Raw genomic sequence first — 17,182 nt, 5'->3', positions numbered from 1 at the left:
GACATGGTGATAGACAGCATGCTGGTCTCGGGTCAGCTGGAAGAGGGGGTGAGGGAGAAGGTGAGGGAAGCCATGCTGAGGCGTCACCACCACCAGAACGAGAAGAAGCTGAGTAATCGCATCCCGCTGGTCCGGTCCTTCGCCGACATAGGCAAGAAACACTCGGACTCGCATTTACTGGAACGTAACGGTGAGGCTGCAGCGCTCTTGTCATTCTGATGGTTTACAGATTATTCTGCAGAACGATCAGGTTTTGGATCCAACGGGATCAATAAACAGATTATAATGTGAGAATTATGAGGATCCAACATCAGATTGAAACAGATGCAGATTCACATCATTTACATGCAGAGAAATAAATAATCATCGGTTACATTTTTCTTCGTATTAAACATGATTTTAAGTTTAAGAACACTTGTCCTTAGAGGCGTGTTCATACGAACATGGTTATTTCTTCCTACGAACACTTGTCCTTAGAGGCGTGTTCATACGAACATGGTTATTTCTTCCTACGAACACTTGTCCTTAGAGGCGTGTTCATACGAACATGGTTATTTCTTCCTACGAACATTTGTCCTTAGAGGCGTGTTCATACGAACATGGTTATTTCTTCCTACGAACATTTGTCCTTAGAGGCGTGTTCATACGAACATGGTTATTTCTTCCTACGAACATTTGTCCTTAGAGGCGTGTTCATACGAACATGGTTATTTCTTCCTACGAACATTTGTCCTTAGAGGCGTGTTCATACGAACATGGTTATTTCTTCCTACGAACACTTGTCCTTAGAGGCGTGTTCATACGAACATGGTTATTTCTTCCTACGAACACTTGTCCTTAGAGGCGTGTTCATACGAACATGGTTATTTCTTCCTACGAACACTTGTCCTTAGAGGCGTGTTCATACGAACATGGTTATTTCTTCCTACGAACACTTGTCCTTAGAGGCGTGTTCATACGAACATGGTTATTTCTTCCTACGAACACTTGTCCTTACAGGCGTGTTCATACGAACATGGTTATTTTTTCCTACGAACATTTGTCCTTAGAGGCGTGTTCATACGAACATGGTTATTTCTTTCTACGAACACTTGTCCTTAGAGGCGTGTTCATACGAACATGGTTATTTCTTCCTACGAACATTTGTCCTTAGAGGCGTGTTCATACGAACATGGTTATTTCTTCCTACGAACATTTGTCCTTAGAGGCGTGTTCATACGAACATGGTTATTTCTTCCTACGAACACTTGTCCTTAGAGGCGTGTTCATACGAACATGGTTATTTCTTCCTACGAACACTTGTCCTTAGAGGCGTGTTCATACGAACATGGTTATTTCTTCCTACGAACATTTGTCCTTAGAGGCGTGTTCATACGAACATGGTTATTTCTTCCTACGAACACTTGTCCTTAGAGGCGTGTTCATACGAACATGGTTATTTCTTCCTACGAACATTTGTCCTTAGAGGCGTGTTCATACGAACATGGTTATTTCTTCCTACGAACACTTGTCCTTAGAGGCGTGTTCATACGAACATGGTTATTTCTTCCTACGAACATTTGTCCTTAGAGGCGTGTTCATACGAACATGGTTATTTCTTCCTACGAACACTTGTCCTTAGAGGCGTGTTCATACGAACATGGTTATTTCTTCCTACGAACACTTGTCCTTAGAGGCGTGTTCATACGAACATGGTTATTTCTTCCTACGAACATTTGTCCTTAGAGGCGTGTTCATACGAACATGGTTATTTCTTCCTACGAACACTTGTCCTTAGAGGCGTGTTCATACGAACATGGTTATTTCTTTCTACAAACACTTGTCCTTAGAGGCGTGTTCATACGAACATGGTTATTTCTTCCTACGAACATTTGTCCTTAGAGGCGTGTTCATACGAACATGGTTATTTCTTTCTACGAACACTTGTCCTTAGAGGCGTGTTCATACGAACATGGTTATTTCTTCCTACGAACACTTGTCCTTAGAGGCGTGTTCATACGAACATGGTTTTTTCTTCCTACGAACATTTGTCCTTAGAGGCGTGTTCATACGAACATGGTTATTTCTTCCTACGAACACTTGTCCTTAGAGGCGTGTTCATACGAACATGGTTATTTCTTCCTACGAACATTTGTCCTTAGAGGCGTGTTCATACGAACATGGTTATTTCTTCCTACGAACACTTGTCCTTAGAGGCGTGTTCATACGAACATGGTTATTTCTTCCTACGAACACTTGTCCTTAGAGGCGTGTTCATACGAACATGGTTATTTCTTCCTACGAACATTTGTCCTTAGAGGCGTGTTCATACGAACATGGTTATTTCTTCCTACGAACACTTGTCCTTAGAGGCGTGTTCATACGAACATGGTTATTTCTTCCTACGAACATTTGTCCTTAGAGGCGTGTTCATACGAACATGGTTATTTCTTCCTACGAACACTTGTCCTTAGAGGCGTGTTCATACGAACATGGTTATTTCTTCCTACGAACACTTGTCCTTAGAGGCGTGTTCATACGAACATGGTTATTTCTTTCTACGAACACTTGTCCTTAGAGGCGTGTTCATACGAACATGGTTATTTCTTTCTACGAACACTTGTCCTTAGAGGCGTGTTCATACGAACATGGTTTTTTCTTCCTACGAACATTTGTCCTTAGAGGCGTGTTCATACGAACATGGTTATTTCTTCATACGAACACTTGTCCTTAGAGGCGTGTTCATACGAACATGGTTATTTAATCATTTATTTGCACGTATGTTCACGATGATGTTTCAGTCCAAACCATTTTAAATATATTTTTCCAGAGATTTTTATGTGTGCTGACGTTTTTCCTTATGGACGTGTGTTCAGGCAGATGTTTGTTCGTACAGATGTTGGATCTTTGTAATTCTTGTAGTTTCTCTGAGATTCAGGATAATTCTTTTGTTTGTTTTTTTACTGTTTTTTGTTTATTTTAATAATATCTATTTTCTAACGTGTCCTGGTTTTTCTCTCTCATGTCAAAGCGTTTTTCTTTTCGACGTTTGAGTTTTGGTGTTCAGTCATCTGTTGCCGGGCAGAGTTGAGAATCTGCCTGTGCTGATTGGTGGAGGTAACAGGGTGCCAAAGCGATGGGTCTCTGATTGGTGCATGGCAGGAATGGAGCGCTGATCCTGTTTTCTTCACTAACAGAATGCTGATCAGATGTAGTCGGCTGTGATCATTCAGCGATAATAACTAACCGGTTCAACCTGCTGAGCTGGTTAGTTAATAACCAGCTAATATGCGAATGGTGAGTCAGCGCTTTCTGATCCGGTCTAAGGAATGCCGCAGTCCTGTTGAGACCTGCTGACTGTGTGGAGTGATACTTTACTCTTTAACATTTACAGCAGAGTCACAAGTTTGGAAACATCCCAACCCGTTTCCACAGAATAAAGAGAACAACGGGAACAAGAGGCATCACTCCAAACTGGTGACCATTACTACCATCTGATACTTTCTGCAACCACAACTCTGAACGAAGCTGGAAATGTACATAAAGTCAGAACCCCAGCAGGTCATATTTTATTGCCAGTAGAAGATAAACAGCGTCAGGTTTGTGATTTCAGGGTGAAACTTGTTCACCGAAGCTGATTTCTGGACGTCTTCCTCAGTCCATGCAGTGATTTCCAGCATCCAGCCTTGTCCCAAGCATACAGAGATTCCTCCTCATTATCTGATGAGGATGATGGTGATGATGATAGTGATGAGGATGATGATTGTGATGGTGATGATGATAGTGATGAGGATGAGGATGATGATGGTGATGATGATGGTGATGGTGATGATGATGATGGTGATGATGATGATGGTGATGGTGATGAGGATGATGATTGTGATGATGGGGATGATGGTTTTTAGGATCTGCTGGGTTCAGACTGGTGAAGCTACGTCCATTTTTCCATCTGAGAGACTCTAAAATACTCTTTTCATCCCCAGTTAAACCGCTGACCTGTTCCCAGTTAAACCAGTAAATCCCAGTTGATCTTTAATAAAATATAACCTGATCAGATTCTGGTTTATTGATTTTCACACAGAAATAACACAGAATCCCTCCGACACACACACAGACACACCTCTCTCCGGCTGTGATTGATCAGTGATTGATCGGTGAGCGATGTCTCTGCACGTTTCCATTCTGACCTTCCTGACCGTTCTTCCTCCCTCCTCTTCCTCTCAGGGGAGGGTCTGCCCTCTTCCCGCCTGTCCCTCCTCCGTCGCTCTGAGACGTGGTGCGACTCCACCCCCCCCCTGTTAGGACGTTTCCTCTCAAGCTCCTCCTCCCTGCCTCAGGACACGCCCACCCCGTACCGCCATGGCCGCCACATGTCCGATTCCTGCTCTCAGCGACTGGCCCCGCCCCTTCCTGCCGCCACCTTCTCCTCTTCAGGTGGAGCTCCACGCCGCTGCTCGGCTCCTGAGGGGCTGACGGGGGGGGACGGCATCCCTGAGGTGGTGGCGTACCCCCCCGAGGAGGAGGAGGACCAGCCGCTTCCTCGCAGCCAACCAGGCAAACACCGGCATGGCGCTCCGTTCCCCGAGCCGCATGAGCTTCTGACTAACAGCCCGACCCGGTTCTGGAGAACCCGGACGGAGCGAGGCTTCATCCTAACCATGGCGTCTGACGGACGTGAGGCGCTTGTGAGAATATTCTGGTGGTTAGGGCCAGCATGTCATGACATCACTTCCTGTCTGCATGCCATGTGCACACGCAGGCGGGCTGGACGTTGCAAACAGAGCGCACGTTGCAGACGGAGCACGTTGCAGACGGAGCGCACGTTGCAGACAGAGCACGTTGCAGACGGAGCGCACGTTGCAGACAGAGCACGTTGCAGACGGAGCGCACGTTGCAGACGGAGCACGTTGCAGACGGAGCGCACGTTGCAGACGGAGCGCACGTTGCAGACGGAGTGCACGTTGCAGACGGAGCGCACGTTGCAGACGGTGCACGTTGCAAACAGAGCGCACGTTGCAGACGGTGCACGTTGCAAACAGAGCGCACGTTGCAGACGGTGCACGTTGCAAACAGAGCGCACGTTGTCCCGCTGGATACATCCTGAACCGGGTCCAGGTGGGTTAATGATCGGCAGAGGTCTGATGGTGGAACAGAACCGGTCACCGTGACGACCTGCAGACTCAGCACCATGTCAGACCCTGGATCTGGACCAGGTGTGAATTCTGGACTCCGTCCCCGGAGACCTTCAGAAGACTACAGAACATTTAAACAAATCAGAAAACTGTAACAGGATGTCAAAAATATTGATCTTTTTTAATCATTAATACGCGGCGATGAACCTGGCGGAAAAATGACTTTTAACGTTTCACTCCCGGTTTTTGGTCCGAATGATTTCATCTCTCCTGTAGAAGCTTTTAATCCCTGTCAGCACGCAGACGGGACGTTTCCCACGCAGACGGGACGTTTCCCACGCAGACGGGACGTTCCTCACGCAGACGGGACGTTCCTCACGCAGACGGGACGTTTCCCACGCAGACGGGACGTTCCTCACGCAGACGGGACGTTTCCCACGCAGACGGGACGTTCCTCACGCAGACGGGACGTTTCCCACGCAGACGGGACGTTCCTCACGCAGACGGGACGTTTCCCACGCAGACGGGACGTTCCTCACGCAGACGGGACGTTCCTCACGCAGACGGGACGTTTCCCACGCGGACGGGACGTTCCTCACGCAGACGGGACGTTCCTCACGCAGACGGGACGTTTCCCACGCAGACGGGACGTTCCTCACGCAGACGGGACGTTTCCCACGCAGACGGGACGTTCCTCACGCAGACGGGACGTTTCCCACGCAGACGGGACGTTCCTCACGCAGACGGGACGTTCCTCACGCAGACGGGACGTTCCTCACGCAGACGGGACGTTTCCCACGCGGACGGGACGTTCCTCACGCAGACGGGACGTTCCTCACGCAGACGGGACGTTTCCCACGCAGACGGGACGTTTCCCACGCGGACGGGACGTTTCCCACGCAGACGGGACGTTTCCACGCAGACGGGACGTTTCCCACGCGGACGGGACGTTTCCCACGCGGACGGGACGTTTCCCACGCAGACGGGACGTTTCCCACGCGGACGGGACGTTTCCCACGCAGACGGGACGTTTCCCACGCGGACGGGACGTTTCCCACGCGGACGGGACGTTCCTCACGCAGACGGGACGTTCCTCACGCAGACGGGACGTTCCTCACGCAGACGGGACGTTCCTCACGCAGACGGGACGTTCCTCACGCAGACGGGACGTTTCCCACGCAGACGGGACGTTTCCCACGCAGACGGGACGTTTCCCACGCAGACGGGACGTTTCCCACGCAGACGGGACGTTTCCCACGCAGACGGGACGTTTCCCACGCAGACGGGACGTTCCTCACGCAGACGGGACGTTTCCCACGCAGACGGGACGTTTCCCACGCAGACGGGACGTTCCTCACGCAGACGGGACGTTTCCCACGCAGACGGGACGTTTCCCACGCAGACGGGACGTTCCTCACGCAGACGGGACGGGACATGTTGGTCTAGATTGTAAACCTCCTGGACGGATAGAAACACTGGAAAACCTCCGTAGACCAGATGGAGGGTCCGGTGGACCTCAGGGATCAGATGGAGGTTAAAAGATGAAGATATGAGGACTGGACCGGGACCAGGACTTCTGGGAACCTCTGGTGGACCAGACAGACCCGATGACACGCTTTGTCCCCTCCCAGCTCACCAAGCTGCTCCTGGATCAGTTGTTTGTTGTGAACTCGGGTACGTTTAATGTCTGGTCCAGAACCTGACACCACGGACTGAAACCGAACCCGAGGTGGTGATGTCACTGTGTGTGTGTATGTGTGTGTGTGTGTGTGTGTGTGTGTGTGTGTGTGTGTGTGTGTGTGTGTGTGTGTGTGTGTGTGAGAGACTACCACGTGTCTGTGTGTCTCGAGTTAACTGAAGCTCTTCGGTCTTCTAAATAAGTACTGAGATCTGTCCGAGTTAAGATGTGAACACAGACCCAGAGGATCCAGACTGGTCCGCTTGGGTCCACAGAACCAGATGATCCAGACTGGTCCGCTTGGGTCCACAGAACCAGATGATCCAGACTGGTCCGCTTGGGTCCACAGAACCAGATGATCCAGACTGGTCCGCTTGGGTCCACAGAACCAGATGATCCAGACTGGTCCAGCAGGGTCCACAGACCCAGATGATCCAGACTGGTCCGCTTGGGTCCACAGACCCAGAGGATCCAGACTGGTCCGCTTGGGTCCACAGACCCAGAGGATCCAGACTGGTCCAGCAGGCTCCACAGACCCAGATGATCCAGACTGGTCCAGCAGGGTCCACAGACCCAGATGATCCAGACTGGTCCGCTTGGGTCCACAGAACCAGATGATCCAGACTGGTCCAGCAGGGTCCACAGAACCAGATGATCCAGACTGGTCCAGCAGGGTCCACAGACCCAGATGATCCAGACTGGTCCGCTTGGGTCCACAGACCCAGAGGATCCAGACTGGTCCAGCAGGGTCCACAGACCCAGATGATCCAGACTGGTCCGCTTGGGTCCACAGAACCAGATGATCCAGACTGGTCCGCTTGGGTCCACAGACCCAGATGATCCAGACTGGTCCGCTTGGGTCCACAGACCCAGATGATCCAGACTGGTCCGCTTGGGTCCACAGACCCAGATGATCCAGACTGGTCCGCTTGGGTCCACAGACCCAGATGATCCAGACTGGTCCGCTTGGGTCCACAGACCCAGAGGTTCCAGACTGGTCCAGCAGGGTCCACAGAACCAGATGATCCAGACTGGTCCGCTTGGGTCCACAGAACCAGATGATCCAGACTGGTCCGCTTGGGTCCACAGACCCAGATGATCCAGACTGGTCCGCTTGGGTCCACAGACCCAGATGATCCAGACTGGTCCGCTTGGGTCCACAGACCCAGAGGTTCCAGACTGGTCCAGCAGGGTCCACAGACCCAGATGATCCAGACTGGTCCGCTTGGGTCCACAGACCCAGAGGTTCCAGACTGGTCCGCTTGGGTCCACAGACCCAGATGATCCAGACTGGTCCACTTGGGTCCACAGACCCAGATGATCCAGACTGGTCCGCTTGGGTCCACAGACCCAGATGATCCAGACTGGTCCAGCAGGGTCCACAGACCCAGATGATCCAGACTGGTCCGCTTGGGTCCACAGAACCAGATGATCCAGACTGGTCCAGCAGGGTCCACAGACCCAGATGATCCAGACTGGTCCAGCAGGGTCCACAGACCCAGATGATCCAGACTGGTCCAGCAGGGTCCACAGACCCAGATGATCCAGACTGGTCCGCTTGGGTCCACAGACCCAGATGATCCAGACTGGTCCAGCAGGGTCCACAGACCCAGATGATCCAGACTGGTCCAGCAGGGTCCACAGACCCAGATGATCCAGACTGGTCCGCTTGGATCCAGCTTTGTGAGCTCTGAATGAAGCCGGGCTTCTCTGCAGGTCTGCTGGCGTCGCCTCAGTCGGCGCCTGGGAACCTGGACACCAGCAAGAACGGCGAGAACCGCATCACCAGCGGCAGCAGGGAGAACTCCACGGTGGACTTCAGCAAGGTAACGCCTGTAGAAGACACAGCTGTCAGGCCGCCTTCAGTTCTGCAGAACCAGACCCGGTTCTCTGCCTTTCAGGTGGACATGAACTTCATGAAGAAGATCCCTCCTGGCGCCGAAGCCTCCAACGTGCTGGTGGGCGAGGTGGACTTCCTGGAGCATCCAATCATCGCCTTTGTTCGTCTGTCGCCCGCCGTGCTGCTGACTGGACTCACCGAGGTCCCGGTTCCCACCAGGTACCCCCTTAAATCCAGAACCAGGATCCAGGAGGGACATCCAGGTCCACCGAGACTCTGATCCGTTTGTCATGATTCGCTTCACCTCCTGCTGCTCCAGGTTTCTCTTCCTGCTGCTCGGCCCGTTTGGAAAAGGTCCACAGTACCACGAGATCGGACGCTCCATCGCCACGCTGATGACGGACGAGGTGAGAGGAAGTGGTTCGGTTTCTCACCTTCACCTGAGTCCAGTTCCTCCCGGACCCAGGAAAATCTGCTGCTAGCAGCGCTGGACGTCTCTGCTTGGGCCTTAAACACGTTACCAGAATCAGAACCGCGACGCTGCGATGAATCCGTCTTCCTGCAGGATGTTCCCTCCACTAAAAGTCCTGTTTTTGTCTCCTCCCGTCTGTCGCAGATCTTCCACGACGTTGCGTACAAGGCCAAGGACCGGAACGACCTGCTGTCCGGCATCGACGAGTTCCTGGACCAGGTCACCGTGCTGCCTCCAGGGGAGTGGGACCCCAGCATCCGCATCGAGCCCCCGAAGAGCGTCCCCTCTCAGGTGAGACCACCGCCGTGACGTCATCACACCTGAAGCTGGGCGAGCGCTAACTGCAACGTCTCCGCAGGAGAAGAGGAAGATGCCGACGCTGCCCAACGGCTCCGCCCACAGCTCTGATGCCGTAAAGGAGGCGGAGCATCACACGGGCCCGGAGCTGCAGAGGACCGGCAGGTATGTCCGCCTGGCAGGTGCGTGGTTCGGTGACATCCGCGTGAAACCGTGGCTGTGTGTGAAACAGGATCTTCGGAGGGCTGGTGAAGGACGTCCGGAGGAAAACGCCCTTCCTGTGGAGCGATGTGCGAGACGCCGTGAGCCCCCAGTGTTTGGCCTCCATCCTCTTCCTCTACTGCGCCTGCATGTCGCCCGTCATCACCTTCGGAGGTCTGCTGGGAGAAGCCACCAAAGGAAACATAGTGGGAACCGTGCTGCGCTCTGATTGGCCCAATCCGTCCAGGTGTTGCAGTGACCTCAGCTCTGACTCTCTCTCTCTCTCTCTCTCTCTCTGGTAGAGTGCCATAGAGTCTCTGTTCGGGGCGTCTCTGACCGGTGTGGCCTACTCCCTGTTCGCCGGGCAGCCTCTCACCATCCTGGGCAGCACTGGTCCGGTTCTGGTGTTTGAGAAGATCCTTTTTAAGTTCTGCAGGTGAGTCAGTGGGAAGAAGGTTGGATCTGGTTGGATCCGGTTGGATCCGGTTGGATCCGGTTGGATCAGTCTGATCTGGTCAGGTCCAGTCGGATCCGGTCAGATCCGGTTAGATCTGGTTGGATCCAGTTGGATCTGGTCAGACCCATTTAAAATGGATGGTTTTTATTCAGTCCCGACTGACCCGCCCTCCCCTGTCCTCAGCGACTACGGCCTGTCCTACCTGTCCCTGCGGACCAGCATCGGGCTGTGGACCGCCTTCCTCTGCCTGCTGCTGGTGGCGACGGACGCCAGCTCGCTGGTCTGCTACATCACGCGCTTCACCGAGGAGGCCTTCGCCTCCCTCATCTGCATCATCTTCATCTACGAGGCCCTGGAGAAGCTGGTCCACCTGGGGAGGACCTACCCGGTCCACATGGACGCCCAGCTGGACAACCTCACCTTCTACAGGTAGGACGGTTCTGATTCTGACCTGGTTCTCTTCCTGGTGTCTCTGATTCTGACCCGGTTCTGTTTCAGATGTTCTGATTCTGACCCGGTTCTGTTTCAGGTGTCAGTGTTCTGCGCCGACCAACGCCTCCGCTGACACGCAGAGGTTCTGGGGGAGTAAAAACCTGACCCTGGAGACCATCGAGTGGGACCAGCTGGGCATGCAGGTCTGACTAGTTACTGGGTTAGGTTAACCGTAACCCTAGAGGACGCGGTTTGGGTCGGTTCTGTCTCTGCTGCAGGTCATAAAACTCTGTTAGAGATTAACTGGTAAATAACTGGTAAGCAGTCAGAACTGACTGGTAACTTTGGATTAACTGGTAAATAACTGGTAACCAGTCAAGACTGACTGGTAACTTTGGATTAACTGGTAAATAACTGGTAACCAGTCAAGACTGACTGGTAACTTTGGATTAACTGGTAAATAACTGGTAACCAGTCAAGACTGACTGGTAACTTTGGATTAACTGGTAAATAACTGGTAACCAGTCTGAACTGACTGGTAACTTTGGATTAACTGGTAAATAACTGGTGACCAGTCAAGACTGACTGGTAACTTTGGATTAACTGGTAAATAACTGGTAACCAGTCTGAACTGACTGGTAACTTTGGATTAACTGGTAAATAACTGGTAACCAGTCAAGACTGACTGGTAACTTTGGATTAACTGGTAAATAACTGGTAACCAGTCTGAACTGACTGGTAACTTTGGATTAACTGGTAAATAACTGGTAACCAGTCATGACTGACTGGTAACTTTGGATTAACTGGTAAATAACTGGTAAGCAGTCAGAACTGACTGGTAACTTTGGATTAACTGGTAAATAACTGGTGACCAGTCATGACTGACTGGTAACTTTGGATTAACTGGTAAATAACTGGTGACCAGTCATGACTGACTGGTAACTTTGGATTAACTGGTAAATAACTGGTAACCAGTCATGACTGACTGGTAACTTTGGATTAACTGGTAAATAACTGGTAAGCAGTCATGACTGACTGGTAACTTTGGATTAACTGGTAAATAACTGGTAAGCAGTCATGACTGACTGGTAACTTTGGATTAACTGGTAAATAACTGGTAACCAGTCAGAACTGACTGGTAAATTTGGATTAACTGGTAAATAACTGGTGACCAGTCAAGACTGACTGGTAACTTTGGATTAACTGGTAAATAACTGGTAACCAGTCAAGACTGACTGGTAACTTTGGATTAACTGGTAAATAACTGGTAACCAGTCTGAACTGACTGGTAACTTTGGATTAACTGGTAAATAACTGGTAACCAGTCAAGACTGACTGGTAACTTTGGATTAACTGGTAAATAACTGGTAACCAGTCTGAACTGACTGGTAACTTTGGATTAACTGGTAAATAACTGGTGACCAGTCATGACTGACTGGTAACTTTGGATTAACTGGTAAATAACTGGTAAGCAGTCAGAACTGACTGGTAACTTTGGATTAACTGGTAAATAACTGGTGACCAGTCATGACTGACTGGTAACTTTGGATTAACTGGTAAATAACTGGTAACCAGTCAAAACTGACTGGTAAATTTGGATTAACTGGTAAATAACTGGTAACCAGTCATGACTGACTGGTAACTTTGGATTAACTGGTAAATAACTGGTAAGCAGTCAGAACTGACTGGTAACTTTGGATTAACTGGTAAATAACTGGTGACCAGTCATGACTGACTGGTAACTTTGGATTAACTGGTAAATAACTGGTAACCAGTCAAAACTGACTGGTAAATTTGGATTAACTGGTAAATAACTGGTAAGCAGTCAGAACTGACTGGTAACTTTGGATTAACTGGTAAATAACTGGTGACCAGTCATGACTGACTGGTAACTTTGGATTAACTGGTAAATAACTGGTAAGCAGTCAGAACTGACTGGTAACTTTGGATTAACTGGTAAATAACTGGTAACCAGTCATGACTGACTGGTAACTTTGGATTAACTGGTAAATAACTGGTAAGCAGTCATGACTGACTGGTAACTTTGGATTAACTGGTAAATAACTGGTAAGCAGTCAGAACTGACTGGTAACTTTGGATTAACTGGTAAATAACTGGTGACCAGTCATGACTGACTGGTAACTTTGGATTAACTGGTAAATAACTGGTAAGCAGTCATGACTGACTGGTAACTTTGGATTAACTGGTAAATAACTGGTAAGCAGTCATGACTGACTGGTAACTTTGGATTAACTGGTAAATAACTGGTAACCAGTCTGAACTGACTGGTAAATTTGGATTAACTGGTAAATAACTGGTGACCAGTCAAGACTGACTGGTAACTTTGGATTAACTGGTAAATAACTGGTAACCAGTCAAGACTGACTGGTAACTTTGGATTAACTGGTAAATAACTGGTAACCAGTCTGAACTGACTGGTAACTTTGGATTAACTGGTAAATAACTGGTAACCAGTCAAGACTGACTGGTAACTTTGGATTAACTGGTAAATAACTGGTAACCAGTCTGAACTGACTGGTAACTTTGGATTAACTGGTAAATAACTGGTGACCAGTCATGACTGACTGGTAACTTTGGATTAACTGGTAAATAACTGGTAAGCAGTCAGAACTGACTGGTAACTTTGGATTAACTGGTAAATAACTGGTGACCAGTCATGACTGACTGGTAACTTTGGATTAACTGGTAAATAACTGGTAACCCGTCAAAACTGACTGGTAAATTTGGATTAACTGGTAAATAACTGGTAACCAGTCATGACTGACTGGTAACTTTGGATTAACTGGTAAATAACTGGTAAGCAGTCAGAACTGACTGGTAACTTTGGATTAACTGGTAAATAACTGGTGACCAGTCATGACTGACTGGTAACTTTGGATTAACTGGTAAATAACTGGTAACCAGTCAAAACTGACTGGTAACTTTGGATTAACTGGTAAATAACTGGTAAGCAGTCAGAACTGACTGGTAACTTTGGATTAACTGGTAAATAACTGGTGACCAGTCATGACTGACTGGTAACTTTGGATTAACTGGTAAATAACTGGTAACCAGTCAAAACTGACTGGTAAATTTGGATTAACTGGTAAATAACTGGTAAGCAGTCAGAACTGACTGGTAACTTTGGATTAACTGGTAAATAACTGGTGACCAGTCATGACTGACTGGTAACTTTGGATTAACTGGTAAATAACTGGTAAGCAGTCAGAACTGACTGGTAACTTTGGATTAACTGGTAAATAACTGGTAACCAGTCATGACTGACTGGTAACTTTGGATTAACTGGTAAATAACTGGTAAGCAGTCATGACTGACTGGTAACTTTGGATTAACTGGTAAATAACTGGTAAGCAGTCAGAACTGACTGGTAACTTTGGATTAACTGGTAAATAACTGGTGACCAGTCATGACTGACTGGTAACTTTGGATTAACTGGTAAATAACTGGTAAGCAGTCATGACTGACTGGTAACTTTGGATTAACTGGTAAATAACTGGTAAGCAGTCATGACTGACTGGTAACTTTGGATTAACTGGTAAATAACTGGTAACCAGTCTGAACTGACTGGTAAATTTGGATTAACTGGTAAATAACTGGTGACCAGTCAAGACTGACTGGTAACTTTGGATTAACTGGTAAATAACTGGTAACCAGTCAAGACTGACTGGTAACTTTGGATTAACTGGTAAATAACTGGTAACCAGTCTGAACTGACTGGTAACTTTGGATTAACTGGTAAATAACTGGTAACCAGTCAAGACTGACTGGTAACTTTGGATTAACTGGTAAATAACTGGTAACCAGTCTGAACTGACTGGTAACTTTGGATTAACTGGTAAATAACTGGTGACCAGTCATGACTGACTGGTAACTTTGGATTAACTGGTAAATAACTGGTAAGCAGTCAGAACTGACTGGTAACTTTGGATTAACTGGTAAATAACTGGTGACCAGTCATGACTGACTGGTAACTTTGGATTAACTGGTAAATAACTGGTAACCCGTCAAAACTGACTGGTAAATTTGGATTAACTGGTAAATAACTGGTAACCAGTCATGACTGACTGGTAACTTTGGATTAACTGGTAAATAACTGGTAAGCAGTCAGAACTGACTGGTAACTTTGGATTAACTGGTAAATAACTGGTGACCAGTCATGACTGACTGGTAACTTTGGATTAACTGGTAAATAACTGGTAAGCAGTCATGACTGACTGGTAACTTTGGATTAACTGGTAAATAACTGGTAAGCAGTCAGAACTGACTGGTAACTTTGGATTAACTGGTAAATAACTGGTGACCAGTCATGACTGACTGGTAACTTCGGATTAACTGGTAAATAACTGGTGACCAGTCATGACTGACTGGTAACTTTGGATTAACTGGTAAATAACTGGTAACCAGTCATGACTGACTGGTAACTTTGGATTAACTGGTAAATAACTGGTAAGCAGTCATGACTGACTGGTAACTTTGGATTAACTGGTAAATAACTGGTAAGCAGTCATGACTGACTGGTAACTTTGGATTAACTGGTAAATAACTGGTGACCAGTCAGAACTGACTGGTAACTTTGGATTACCTGGTAAATAACTGGTGACCAGTCAAGACTGACTGGTAACTTTGGATTAACTGGTAAATAACTGGTAACCAGTCAAGACTGACTGGTAAATTTGGATTAACTGGTAAATAACTGGTAACCAGTCTGAACTGACTGGTAACTTTGGATTAACTGGTAAATAACTGGTAACCAGTCAAGACTGACTGGTAACTTTGGATTAACTGGTAAATAACTGGTAACCAGTCTGAACTGACTGGTAACTTTGGATTAACTGGTAAATAACTGGTGACCAGTCATGACTGACTGGTAACTTTGGATTAACTGGTAAATAACTGGTAAGCAGTCAGAACTGACTGGTAACTTTGGATTAACTGGTAAATAACTGGTGACCAGTCATGACTGACTGGTAACTTTGGATTAACTGGTAAATAACTGGTAACCAGTCAAAACTGACTGGTAAATTTGGATTAACTGGTAAATAACTGGTAACCAGTCATGACTGACTGGTAACTTTGGATTAACTGGTAAATAACTGGTAAGCAGTCATGACTGACTGGTAACTTTGGATTAACTGGTAAATAACTGGTAAGCAGTCAGAACTGACTGGTAACTTTGGATTAACTGGTAAATAACTGGTGACCAGTCATGACTGACTGGTAACTTTGGATTAACTGGTAAATAACTGGTAACCAGTCAAAACTGACTGGTAAATTTGGATTAACTGGTAAATAACTGGTAACCAGTCATGACTGACTGGTAACTTTGGATTAACTGGTAAATAACTGGTAAGCAGTCAGAACTGACTGGTAACTTTGGATTAACTGGTAAATAACTGGTGACCAGTCATGACTGACTGGTAACTTTGGATTAACTGGTAAATAACTGGTAACCAGTCAAAACTGACTGGTAAATTTGGATTAACTGGTAAATAACTGGTAAGCAGTCAGAACTGACTGGTAACTTTGGATTAACTGGTAAATAACTGGTGACCAGTCATGACTGACTGGTAACTTTGGATTAACTGGTAAATAACTGGTAAGCAGTCAGAACTGACTGGTAACTTTGGATTAACTGGTAAATAACTGGTAACCAGTCATGACTGACTGGTAACTTTGGATTAACTGGTAAATAACTGGTAAGCAGTCATGACTGACTGGTAACTTTGGATTAACTGGTAAATAACTGGTAAGCAGTCAGAACTGACTGGTAACTTTGGATTAACTGGTAAATAACTGGTGACCAGTCATGACTGACTGGTAACTTTGGATTAACTGGTAAATAACTGGTAAGCAGTCATGACTGACTGGTAACTTTGGATTAACTGGTAAATAACTGGTAAGCAGTCATGACTGACTGGTAACTTTGGATTAACTGGTAAATAACTGGTAACCAGTCAGAACTGACTGGTAAATTTGGATTAACTGGTAAATAACTGGTGACCAGTCAAGACTGACTGGTAACTTTGGATTAACTGGTAAATAACTGGTAACCAGTCAAGACTGACTGGTAACTTTGGATTAACTGGTAAATAACTGGTAACCAGTCTGAACTGACTGGTAACTTTGGATTAACTGGTAAATAACTGGTAACCAGTCAAGACTGACTGGTAACTTTGGATTAACTGGTAAATAACTGGTAACCAGTCTGAACTGACTGGTAACTTTGGATTAACTGGTAAATAACTGGTGACCAGTCATGACTGACTGGTAACTTTGGATTAACTGGTAAATAACTGGTAAGCAGTCAGAACTGACTGGTAACTTTGGATTAACTGGTAAATAACTGGTGACCAGTCATGACTGACTGGTAACTTTGGATTAACTGGTAAATAACTGGTAAGCAGTCAGAACTGACTGGTAACTTTGGATTAACTGGTAAATAACTGGTAACCAGTCAAAACTGACTGGTAAATTAGGATTAACTGGTAAATAACTGGTAAGCAGTCAGAACTGACTGGTAACTTTGGATTAACTGGTAAATAACTGGTGACCAGTCATGACTGACTGGTAACTTTGGATTAACTGGTAAATAACTGGTAAGCAGTCAGAACTGACTGGTAACTTTGGATTAACTGGTAAATAACTGGTAACCAGTCATGACTGACTGGTAACT

At 47.3% G+C, this 17,182-nt stretch overlaps 1 protein-coding gene across 1 annotated transcript in view; it reads left to right on the top strand.

Annotated features, from left to right (window-relative positions):
• Positions 1–17,182, top strand: part of LOC306756118 (sodium bicarbonate cotransporter 3-like) — a 75,555-nt gene that overhangs the window by 16,232 nt on the left and 42,141 nt on the right. The window contains exons 6-15 of the mRNA XM_079240780.1: positions 2–190; positions 8,506–8,615; positions 8,691–8,848; positions 8,949–9,036; positions 9,246–9,392; positions 9,460–9,563; positions 9,631–9,805; positions 9,902–10,035; positions 10,240–10,485; positions 10,586–10,691. Coding sequence (XP_079096906.1) covers positions 2–190; positions 8,506–8,615; positions 8,691–8,848; positions 8,949–9,036; positions 9,246–9,392; positions 9,460–9,563; positions 9,631–9,805; positions 9,902–10,035; positions 10,240–10,485; positions 10,586–10,691 — 1,457 coding nt within the window. The remainder of the gene's footprint in view (position 1; positions 191–8,505; positions 8,616–8,690; positions 8,849–8,948; positions 9,037–9,245; positions 9,393–9,459; positions 9,564–9,630; positions 9,806–9,901; positions 10,036–10,239; positions 10,486–10,585; positions 10,692–17,182) is intronic.

This window comes from Telmatherina bonti (assembly GCF_933228915.1).
Source record: "Telmatherina bonti genome assembly, chromosome: 5".
NCBI classification, from domain to species: Eukaryota; Metazoa; Chordata; class Actinopteri; order Atheriniformes; family Telmatherinidae; genus Telmatherina; species Telmatherina bonti.
The sequence above is the reverse complement of the archived record's forward strand: the minus strand, read 5'-3'. Positions and strand labels throughout refer to the sequence as shown.